The 12,871-nt window shown below is 41.2% G+C and overlaps 1 protein-coding gene across 1 annotated transcript in view; it reads right to left on the reverse strand.

Annotated features, from left to right (window-relative positions):
• The window catches only part of pigk (phosphatidylinositol glycan anchor biosynthesis, class K), a 46,779-nt gene that overhangs the window by 5,769 nt on the left and 28,139 nt on the right, over positions 1–12,871 (reverse strand). The window contains exon 10 of the mRNA XM_072440664.1: positions 10,721–10,796. Coding sequence (XP_072296765.1) covers positions 10,721–10,796 — 76 coding nt within the window. The remainder of the gene's footprint in view (positions 1–10,720; positions 10,797–12,871) is intronic.

The following is a 12,871-nucleotide window of genomic DNA, read 5'->3' on the forward strand; positions in this document are numbered from 1 at the left end:
GGCTATAGTTAAATCTCCTTATATAACAATCACATTATAGAGTTTTCTGAGCTTGAACAAAGACACGACTTGTTTCAAGGTTACATCGCAGTTTGTCTTCAGTTCAGCGGTTAGAATTCAGTCGAACAGAGACCCGCTAACGTGAGCTAGCATTGATCGCGGATGTGCTTTGACAGAGGTCTGTGAGGTTAATGCTATTGATTTATTGTCATTGAAAAATGCAGGAGTGAATAATTGCCTTTTCCCTTTGTTTTTTTATTGGGTTCCGTCTCGTGGGGTCGACGTTTTTAATTATTGAGATGCAAAAATGAATAGTTTTATAGAGATTTTTTAAAAAGTTTACTACGGGCTTCAGCACTGTTGGAATACTGTCAGCATGTAGTAATATAAGTATGTAGTTCAGCAGATCCCTAACCCTTTTACCTTCAAGGGTTCACTGTATTTAGAAGTAGTGTTGTGTTTAGGATATTAGTACTAAATAACACATAGAAATTGACTTTTGAAATGACAAATTATTACATTGGAAGAAAGAATCTAAAAAATTTTGGATTTGTGGGAGAACTCTGAGCCACTATTACAGCCCGTTGTGTACTACTACTATAATAAAAAATATACAAGTCACACTCAATATTGGGATTGTGGGCCAAATAATTAGAATATTGTGTCAATAAAAACTAGGTAAGGTTGCAATTAATGATTATTTTGATAATCTAGTGATTATTATTGGATTAATCGATTAGTTGTTAAAAGCTGAAGTGAAATGGCTTGAGGACATCGTGATCACGTCAGACAAAAGGTTTTCCATTAAAAAAACAATCTTTATGTGACATTTTGATGTAATTATCACATACAAATTAGAATTGTGTAGACCGATTAAAGATCATCTCATTACTAAGTGTGTTTTGGAACATTTCATGATTTCAGAAAGCAAAAAATATGATTAGGATGAAAATATATAGTTACATTTGTCACCCCTCTGTTTAGTTACAGTAAAAAAAGTAAAACTAAGTTAAAAAAAAAGGATACAGGAAGTATTATTTGACCTTCACTGGACACAGTGTTTCAGCACCAAGGACAGAGCCTGGCCTGATTCAGCACCAAGAACAGCGCTTTACACTGCACACTCTCTTTAAAAAGTCTTTATGTCACTTCAGCGGGAGAATCAATTAACCGCCGCGCCTCTGATTGATTAGGCCTCATTAACACGATGGCACTGAAGCTAATGGTCACACACAGGAGGTCTGGAAACGCTCTAGAGTTAGGACAACAGCCGCACAACCGCACAACCACACAGTCGCACAACCACACAACCGCACAACCACACAACCACACAATCGCACAATCACACAATGGCACAATCACACAATGGCACAATGGCACAACCGCACAATCACACAATGGCACAATGGCACAATCACACAATGGCACAATGGCACAACCGCACAATCACACAATGGCACAACCGCACAATCACACAATGGCACTGAAGATAATGGTCACACACAGGAGGTCTGGAAACAATCCAGTGTTATGACCACAACCACACAAGGGCTAAACCGCACAACGGCACAACGGCACAACAACACAACTACACAACTGATACAACTGATCAAACTGATCAAACTGATACAACTGAACGCTGCAACACTCACTTCTGTTCATTTAGGTAAATATAAGGTAGTATTTGTGTGCTCAGTGCTCAGAGTTATGAAGGTACAAACAGAGAGGAGACTTTAGGATTTTACCCAAATCAATTGCAATGTTGCAGTGAAACAAACTGAAATTGACTCGTCGCAATTAGCAAACCAGTTCTTTGGAAACAATGGGCTTTATTCATTTATGTCTCAAATGTGACTTTTACTTCTTTCAAAATTTGAAAGAAGGAGAAGTTTGTCACATTTTAGACATTAATGTTTAAATCTTCCAAATGTGAACTAAATTGCAATGTTTGTCAGAAAAATAGCAATGAAATACTTTTCCAAAATGTGTTTTTTACTCTGCACTGGTTGTTATTGTACCATTAGTAACAACAGCTTTGACAGACGGCGCAGGGGGCGGAGGGAAAGAAGAGGGAAAAGAGGAGAGTTTCTCAAATTGTGGCGCGCGCACTGCAGAAGGAACATGTGCTTCTTGTAATTAGATGAACTTTTCCACCAAAAATCTAGTTCAAGTTTGAAAAGTTGATTTTAATAACGATTTCTTTGTTAAAAGATGGTAATACGGCGGGAGAACTAATCGATTATTGATAAAACTGTCAGTTTGTTGTTTGTTCAGAGTTTGTGAGCTAATTTATTTATCAGATAATAGTTTTCTGGCCTTTACACAGACGGACACACGTTGTAATTACATTAAAATTACTTTTCTTTGTATATATACTCCATCCAGTTGTTCCTAAGCAGCATCACTTTCTCAATTCTGTACATCTCAAATTCACAGAGATTTCAGAACTTAAACAACAAGTCGATTATTGGAAAGAATAATTGCGAGATGAATCAGTTTGCAGAATAATCACTAACTGCTGCTCTTGGTCAAACATGTTAAAAGTTAGGACAGGTTAGTTTTGGAAAATGTTCAGCTTGGTGACTAATGGTGGAGGCGTGGGTCAAATGTACACTTTGAATGAGCGTCGCGCCGTTAACAACTTCTGATTTATTACAGGAGGAAAAGGGCATTTTAAAAAGGAGCCTAGGGAGAAAGCGATACTTTTCACAGTGTTTGATTCCAGTCCTCCAGAGCCGCACGGAGAGGGAAAGAAGAACAAACAATAATTTGACTCCAGGGACCGGGACTCTGCAAAGAAAAAGTGGAATTCACGAGAGACTCAAAAATAACGGGCTATTTCCAGCGCGCTCCAGATCTGAGCGTATTGTGATTAGGAGCTGGAGAGCGACCAAAACAATCAGCAGAAAAGAAAGCCTTGCGGCAAAGTCACCCAAAATGTACAATAGAGCTCGCCTACAAATGGCTATTGTCCGGTTTTATTTTTACAACATTTGACCTCCACCAAGAGAAGGATGTTTTCCATTACTGAAGTCGTTATTACTTTAAAATGTCTTGCCAGAAATGAAGCTTTAGACTAATAAGAATCATTTACTAGTGACGTTTTTGTGGTTCATGTTTTAAAAGTCACTGTAGATTAGATGACAGAAGAGGACATTTTATTTCACTGTTTTTTTTATTTATTATCCTGACGACGATTTGGACGATATTACGACAAGTTCATTTAAATGTGTCTTAAAATGTTCTTTTCTTTGGCCCCTCTGAAGAAGTAAGTGGTCAAAACGGTCAGTTATGAAAACAGAAAAAAAGAACAGTTTATGACCCTTTGACCCTCATTGGACTGACCAAACAGGGATTATCTGTTTAACAAAAATTGCCTCTTTAACTCCTCTTCCAAACCATCTTTTCTTCTGCTTAGAATCTTCACCTCACTGTCCTCAAGAGTGGTTTGTGGCTTTAAGATGAAGATGCATGACGCTCTGTGGTCCTGAACTCTAGTGTCTTCTGTGTAGGTTTCTACATTGGAACACTCCTGGACGAATGAGGGATTATACCGACTTATTGCAGTCAATAATTAGGATGCAATGAACGAATTATGTAAGTGACCGTCGCCCACGCCAGAAAATGACAGTGGGCTCCATCTACTGGCTACAGAGGGAATGACATTGTTTGGATTAACAAACGCTAGCTTGCCTCAGACATGCTAATGCAGGCGGGCAGTTGTGATGAACGTGATTTGACGACAGAAATGTTCAGAACGAGAACTGGAGATGATTAAGCGTGAAACGGACAGCGAGAATGAAAAAGCTAAAGCTCCAGGTACGTTTTTAGATGAGTGAACAATGTCATAGCATGTTTACAAGCTCAAAAAATCGAATTTAGTATAATCAGCTACAGCACCTTTTACTGTAAGTATGGAACAAAATATGAACGGAAAGAAAAAAGAACAACAAACGTGCAGAATATCACGTCATACTGTTGTTTGGACGATGTTTGTTGCAATGTTTCCGCTCTCTTTTTATGCCTGTTTCTATCATATCGCAAAACAACTCCAACTTCCAGCACAGAACAGATTGTGATTGGGCGTCGTTGGCGTCTCGACGAGCTCATTCTGTTTGCGCTTTGAGACAACGTGGACACGGCATTAATTACCTCCCTCTCACTCTGGTTGTGGACATCCGGGACACAGCTCACAGCTCTGTGCCTCCTCCGTCACTCACGGCGACATCGCTTGTCCCCGGAGACGACAAACACTAGACTCGGCGACGCAATCTAAACTCTGTGTAGACGTCTCGGGAAAGTGGTGCAAACAAAACCGCACGGGGAACAGCAGCTAATGCCGCGGCGTGATGAAGAATAAAGTCTGAACAAATGTTTAGGGCTCTTGGGAAACTGGATCGGATGATTAACGATGTCAACCAAGACCCGATTCTGAACTTCAGATGGATCGTGGCAGGACAAAATATTTATAGATCCTGTGACTGTGCCAACTTCTTTGTTGTGGAGTATTTGTCAAGAAATGGACTAAAATGACGAGTGAAAATCATTCTCAGCTCGGCATATCTATCCAAATCTTGATCAGGCCCATCACGATAACACATTTTGAAGCCCAAAATATAAAACAATGGGAAATACTACTCTATGTCACAATAATGCTAAAAAAAAATACCTTTTCTAATTGTACAATATCAGAAAAGTCATAAGCTGCAACAGATAAAAAGCAGCAAAAGCAACAATGAAACAATATGAATCCATCTGCAGCGCAAAACTTTCATATTACAAACAAATAACAGCAAAGTCTACCAGTGTACATTAGGGGTACCAGTGTACACACGATTAGGTATGTCAGGATTATTCGCTTAATCGATATTCGTGATTATTCGGGTCACAATATAATCGTGAGAGCCAAAAAATAATAACCGTGACAATTGGAAGCAAAATTGAACCTCACTCAACAGCACAAAAATAGAAAGAAAGAATAAAAGGGAACAGATGAAAAGCTTGTGACACTAAAGAGTTCTATTTTCAAAGAATCCTGTCCATTTCTAACCAATACTCCAGCTCTTAAAATGTCTTCTAATCGGTCAGTTTTTGTCAAATTTTACTTATTTTGTCATTCAGAAAGTTACATTTGGCAAAGCCGCTCACAAACTTGACTTGAATGAAAGAAAATGTTATATTTCACTGTCTCGATAACCGCAAATAATCGTTAAATCGTGATGTTTTTCCCTAAAATTAGACATGGTGACATCCCTACACACGATAAACACAAGTTGAAGCTCTTTTCAGTCAAAGATGAAAACAACATAAGCAACAAACTGAATAAATAAGAAAAGGTGCTCTTAATATTCATTGTACATCAAACATATCGCAGTATCATCACAGTTACTTATGTTTTCTCTGCCTGTACATGAAGGAATAATCAAACCAAAAGTTTGGTCTGACCTTGTGTGTCTTCGTTTTGCATCTTCCAGTCTTCTCTCTCATACAAATCTCGTCTCCACAGTTATTCAGGCTTCGTGTTCTCCGCGGGTTATTTCCCTCGTCTCGGCCCGTCTTCGAATGCGGCCTCACGAACCGCCGACGAACTCGACTCCGCGACCTCCGCCGAGGATTTCGATTAGGCCTCCTGCCGGGCCCCGCCTGAATCTTCCCTGAACCCTCTCCATCCTCCCCCTCCTCTTCTCCCATCTCTCTCCAAATCCCTCTTCTCTCTCTCGGCCTGTCCACACCTCTCCACGGTGACCGCTGACTGACGGCCTCCTCCCTCGGATTATCTGCCCGTCTTCGTTTTCGGCTCGTCGGTGATGGAGCGGAGTCGTGGGGAGAAGCATTGGAGATCTGATTACGAATAGACGTGCGGATCTGACGTGTTCGCCGCGTGGAAACATCAGATTGAACGCCTTTGACGGACACGTATTGAGCAAAATTGACTTTCTTCGAGCTTTAATTCGTCGAAAACGTACAACTCGCCGCTGCATATAGCTTCAGTCACGTACAGTATGTTCTCTCCCTCCCTCTGAGCCTCAAAAAGCACTTGGTTTCAATTGTCTGTCTGGATGTGAAATATCCCTGAAATTATCCTCTTCGAACAAACTCCTGTTAAATTTGGCATGAAAACGACTCAATGTGCTTAATCGGTGAATGAGATGGATCAGTTTAATGCCATACTGTGGAACATTCCGGACGATGCAATTACATCTCTTTGGAGACATACGTTGGACAGAAAAGATACAGTGTCCATCTCTAAAAACAATGGAATAAAGTTATTTCTTCAATCAATCAAATCCAGTTTGTGTCCGTATGAACATTAGACAAATTCTGTAAATTTACTTTTTTTTACATTTGAAAAAGGAACAAAGAGAACAACTTTTAAACGTGAACTGGTTTGACAGATCCGACAAAAAAAAAAAAAAAAGCGAGGAACATCAGGTGTTTGGGAAAAGCGTTTTTAATCTTCCTGCCTGTTTGGCCTGTGAATGGCAATCTCTTCGACAGACCAATTTCACCACAAAGAGATGGGTTTTTTGTGCGTTTTTTCCCCGTTTTACGTCAGCCTCAGAAATGGCACTCGGCTCGTTTCCAAAGGCTTTGAAAGAGTCTCGCCGTGGAGACCTCTGCTGTCCGTCTGAAGCCAAGCGAGAGCCAGTGTCCGGACGGATTCTCCGGGCGAACGGACCGCGATCGCTGGGATCCGGTCACGTTTTGTCAAGAGAAATTTCCAGCCACGCGCCAACAATCCACACGGACAATCACAGGACCGGAGAGTGCGTTACCGTGGTGATAAACTACCTCTGTGTCTCTACAATGGGACTGACCCGAGCAGCAGAACATGCACCTTCAGACTATTATAAGACTTTGCTCCATAAAATCCTAGATACCATTTACAAACCTTTCAACACTCATTCAAACGGACTAATTGAAATCTTTTTCGCTTTGTTCCCAGAGCTTTTTCCACATCTCTGTAAGTGCAATATGCTAAAGATGACTGAACTCAACACCTAAGAAGTCAGAGCAGTTACTTATTTAACCCTCTACAGTTCCAGTGCAGGCTTTTAGATAGAGACTCGTCCTGCCGTATTTTGGACGGGGTATTTTAAAATGTGGACGGGCATTTTTGAGTGCAGGGGTGGGGCCATTTTATTAATAAATCTTAGAAAAAAAGGGAATATTATCATTAAATCGGGCCAGGAAGCATTTGACAATAGTCCGCCATGACAACTTACAGTTTACAAGTGAAAAATGTGCATGCTGCGCGCTGATTGGTCGACGAAATGTGCGTGCTTGGCTCTGATTGGGTGCCGAGCCGTGGTCCAGGGAATCCCGAAGCGACTCGTTTTTTCGCCTAGTCGACCCCGGACAGAATTATTTGGACGGGGTGTTTTCAAATCCAAACCCCCTGTTCCACTGTCATCGAACTACAAAAGAAACACGAATAAGATCCGCATGGGTGCAAAGAAAAAAGGTAAATGCGATAAATATTGAGCCCCAAAAATATCGTTGTATATATATATATATTTTTTAAAATAAGTCCACAAAAATTACCGTATGCTCTTTTTTTTTTAACTCCTTGTATGATTAACAAAACTTCCCTGTTCTTCCTTCAATAAATACAAATAAAAACGTGCTGGATTCAAACGAGGAAAGAAGGAAGAACGGCTGCGGTTTTCTGGTTATTAGCAAACGTTTCATTCCGTCAGAAGTGGAAAACGGATGACGACGTTCCCCACGACAACCGTCCTCGCGAAAATGGCAAAAAAGGCAGCGCGCTATTATTGAAAGAACTGCTTGGAACGCGAGGAACTGTGACTAAAGGAAATGCGAGGTCGGCGGACTGTTATTTTGAAAAGTTCCGCTCAATGGCCCCCGCCTCAGGTTCCGAAATAGTTTTTTTTGGGGGGAGGAAATCGCTCGGGCAGGTGTGAGCGGTCGGTAGTCTCGCTCCGACGACAGTGGACCAAAATAAAAGAGCCGGAGGCCATTTTGTGCGCGGCGCCAAAAACAAGGCTTTTATTCGAGGTGGAAAAAAAGAGTTGGATTCATCGGCGGACCAGGTGTGCTCCGGCCCGCGGTGCTTAAAGGATTCTGGAGAAACCCGCGTCGTGAATAGAAATGTGTGATTGAACACGGACGAGCACCTGTACGACCGCACGGGGGCTTATGCCGGGCTTAACCTCCCCCGAAAACACGTGCATCACAAACTGAAAAAGAAACAAATGACAAAAACTGCAGCGACAGTAAAAGGACTGGACCGACATCAGAATGGACGAACGGGGAAAAAAATCACATACGGACTGAACTTGGAAATGGACTAAACTGGACTAAATGAGACTCAAATTTTGGACATGGTGTGCTTTACCTTGCACTTTACTTTCATCTGGATGCATATAACAGTAATCTCAAATAATATACAAATGAGTAAATATACAAACTATCTTCGAGTCAATTTAGCGATTTAATCTCCTTATTTTCCGGTTTATTTTTAATTGTTTTAATGGCCAATGCTGAAGTTGGTTTGGTTTTGGACTCAAAGTACAAACCATTGCTGCACATTTGTATTACTATTGTAAGCGTTGCATATGAATCCGTTTTGAAGCAGACGCCTTCTACTCCACAAGTGCAAAAAAGAAATTCCAATTGCAATCCGTGTTAATATATACGCGCTCGCCTTTCACCGGCGCTCCCCGGAGTCCACACCAAACCCGTGTTTTTAATGGCGCTGTAATGAAAAAGCCCGGGAGAGCGGCGCCGGGCTCTTTCCATGAGTCATTTGGAGGCGGCGAGCGGGCGGCGGGATCGGAGGGAAGTTGGCGTTCGATCGCGAAGGCCGCCGTGGACAAGAGCCAAAGTAAAGACTAATTACGTCGGGCGTCGCGGGGAACGCCGGTGGCTCAGTGAAAAGGAGGGTCGCCCACAAACCCGAAGGTGGACGGTTCAGTGCGAGATCAGCGCTCGGGCAAAGGCTCCACCCACTTTACCAGTAACGCCACAAGAGAAGAGCGAAGGAAACGCACAATAAGACTAATTATTATCAATACTAATCAGGAAATCATGGGAAAACCTTTTAGAAACAACAATCTAATAATTCACGACAATGAATCAACTAATCGTGCTGGTCGATTATAAAAGATAACCGTAGGCCTATTTTGATAACTGTAATATTTTTCTAGATAATACAGGCTCTAAAATACACAGCGAAAAAAAAAACGTTAAAGAATTTCAGATTTTCATCAATAATACACTTTATTTGTTTATTTTCAAGCTTTCACTCACTGTATTCAATGAGTCAATGAGTCGCCTAAGGGAAAAATAACCCTGGACTAGTCGACTACTAAAATAAATAAGTTGCAGCCCTAATTGAGTCTAAACACAAGGTCGTGTAGCAAACCCAAAACAGTCCAAAGTTGATTAAATAATTCCCTCACACTTAAAGCTCAGGAACCCAATTTTGGAACCACAAAAGGACGTATTTAAAATTCAAAATCTAATCTAAAATCAATCTAATCTAATCTGTAGCTCAAACAAACCCTTTGGCAAACGCTAATATTCACATTCTGCCACGTGAACCGCATTAGAACTACAGAGAGCGGAGTCAATCCCACAATCCCAAGTTTACGACAGATAAAAAAACATTCTCATTTACAAGGATAAACTCAGGTGCCTCAGCATTCATTTATGAAGGCATGAAATTTCCCCATGTGGGACAATAAAGGAATATCTTATCTTATTTAAGGAATAAAGGTGAATCATAGGCCAATAGAATGATTTTTTTTTGGTGTCGTAATAAATGTAAAACGTTCTCCCACAATAATCCAGAACCCCGAAATCTGACTTTCCAGAATCATAACCGGCTTTTTAACGGTGGTCCGGTCCAGATCACGGCCGCGGGGACCGACCTGTGTTTTACGGCCCGGAGCGGTATCCATGGAAACAGCACATCTGGCAAAAGCGCGGCGTCGCACTCAACAACTTTCTGCTCGAATTCAGATGTATTTATTTTGTAATCTGGGGAGAGGACGCATTTCACAGAGACACAAAAGGACGACAAAGGCTTCCGACGCACACAAGCACTAAACATGTTAGACGGGCTGGGAATCCACGGCCAAACGGACTGAAAGAACTGAACGATATCACGGTTTGGGCGGAGTCGTTTTACGTGCACAGGAAAAACATGCGATTCTGCTTTTACGCGCGGTAAAGAACAGTTTTTGCAGTATTTTGTTGGAATCAATACGAAACCGTGTCATTTAAAGGGGGCGTGTTTGAGTTAATCCTGCATCCTCCTGCATTAGAAAATCCTGGTGGTCACATACCCCCTATCCCCACCCACATCCCAGTATTTAGTTGGAATTACGTGAAAAATGAAGAGTGAAATAAGCTCTAAAGTGTCACATTATGAAAAATGCTATGGATTCACAGACAAAACGCTGTGTCCTAATCATTTCAAAACTATTAATTGACTTTAATTATCTTTTTTTTTACTAAGTGTCAATGGCTAAAATATGGAAACATAACAATCTTTACAGCTTGCGTTGACATTTTGCTGAGCAGGACAATAATGCTGCGGTTTATTCTCCGTAAAGAGCTCGTTCTTACATTACGCGGCGCCAGAGCGTGATGTAAGAGCGAGTTTGTAATTTAAATTGGAGATGTTGTACCCGTCTTGACATTCGCCGCGCGGTTTCGAAAATGCCACGCCGTTAAAAGTGGCCGCTCTCACCTGATGAATGATCTCGGACACGGGGAGCTGGTCCACGTACGAGAGCTGCTCCGTTTCTCGCTCCTCGCTCACGGCCCTGAAAAACAGAAAACACTCAATGTCTCGCACATTCCGCCCTCTGACACGACATTCAAGACATTTAACACGAAGCTACGAACGGTCTCTGAAACCAGTTAACTCTGTAGTTCAGACCTCGACAAACACGTCTCTGTGCAGAAGAAGAAGAAAAAAGACCTTTATGTAGATGAGTTCACGTCTACAATGTTGTGTTGTTTTTCATTCATTAATAAAAAAAAAAACTTAAACTATAATGTACTGTATTTTCCAAACTATAAGTCGCACCTTTTTTAAATTTTTTTGTCCAGGGTGCGACTTATACTCCAGAGCGACTTATACGTGATATTATTTGTTATTTTCACACTGACAACACAAGAGGGCGCTCTAGGCTCTGAGCGACGCAGAAGAAGAATCTGCACTTCCTCTTCCTTTGGAGTTTGTGGAGTTGTTTTGAAGTGACACAGAGGAAGAATAATTCAATGGATTTAATGATTTGGGGTAAAACTGATGCTTTGCTAAACTTGTTAGCATGTTCTTTATGCTATAGTTCTCTGAATAACTGTTCATATGTTACGTTAACATACCAGACACTTACCACAGTGCTGTCTGTGCCTCATGTAGCTGAAGGTGTTAGCGTTAGCATACGTCATGTAGCTGAAGGTGTTAGCGTTAGCATACGTCATGTAGCTGAAGGTGTTAGCGTTAGCATACGTCATGTAGCTGAAGGTGTTAGCGTTAGCATACGTCATGTAGCTGAAGGTGTTAGCGTTAGCATACGTCATGTAGCTGAAGGTGTTAGCGTTAGCATACGTCATGTAGCTGAAGGTGTTAGCGTTAGCATACGTCATGTAGCTGAAGGTGTTAGCGTTAGCATACATACACCTATTCACCATGTTCTCTCATCTGTTATTATTTTAAACTGCATTTCAAGATGAAATGTCTGTTCTTGGTCTTGGATTTTATCAAATAAATTTCCCCCCAAAAATGCAATTTATACTCCAGTGCGACTTATGTTTTTTTCTTCTCTATTGTGCTTTTTTTTTGGCTGGTACGACTTATTATCCGGAAAATACAGTAGTTTAAATAGAGAACTTGTTCATAATCACAAATTCGCAGTGTCTTTTGAACTGAATCATCATTTGAGTTCCTTTCAAACCTTTTATTACCGTGATTTTGTGCATACTACTGATCAAATGCACAGAATAAGAAGAAGCGACTTGGACGAGTGTTGAAAAGTCTTTAAAACGGAGTTATTACATTTTCTTTTGCTGTGATATTAGCATAAATCGCTTGCACTTTGCCCATGAATCTACGGAAATACAAATCCAGATGTGTTTCTCATGAACAGTGGTACGATTTGCTTAAAAGTTAAAATTCGCGGTACAATATGTGTCTTTTAAGAAGATTGTACAGTTAATAATGTCCCTAAATAACAGCAGCTAAACTAACTTCTATCCAGAGCTTTTGTGTCCGTGGACGGCGCCGGCGCTGGACATGATTGACGGCTCATTTCCGGCTCAAAGTCAATGAAATGCAAAACAAACTCAAAGACAAAATGCAAATGAAGCCGTTCCTCCGGGAAATATCAAACGTGGCCCGGGGAGACGGCGGAATCTGAAATTAGCCCCGTGATCACAAACACGAGCGACGAGCACTCATAAAGCCATAACCAACAGAAGACGATGCAAATGTGGCAGAAAATACACGGGGGAGGGGAAAAACGGTGTCCTAGAGGCTTCAAGTGGGTCTGATGGTTCTTCAACGCTAAGATCCAGGATTTGGGCAGGAAATGTTGGTTAAACTCACGACAAGTTCGATTCTCACATACAAAACGGTGCTTTGATTGTGTCGCCGTTGGCTACTTGAAATTCAGTGCCAGTTAATCTTCTTGTTCACTGGAAAGACAAACTGTGTTAGGCCAAACACTGGAATATCTGAACTTATCTACGTGAACAATTAATGCTAATAAAGCCACAGGGAAAGACGGGGCAATACGTGGACATTTAGATACAATTGGACTTAAACCGTGACAGGCGCGAGCACTTATGGATCTAGCATTTTACTTCATCTTGAGCTTTAGCCTTTTTACTTTCA

Source organism: Eucyclogobius newberryi, unplaced genomic scaffold, assembly GCF_026437365.1.
Source record: "Eucyclogobius newberryi isolate DKJ021-1_F unplaced genomic scaffold, fEucNew1.0.hap1 SCAF_12, whole genome shotgun sequence".
NCBI classification, from domain to species: domain Eukaryota; kingdom Metazoa; phylum Chordata; class Actinopteri; order Gobiiformes; family Gobiidae; genus Eucyclogobius; species Eucyclogobius newberryi.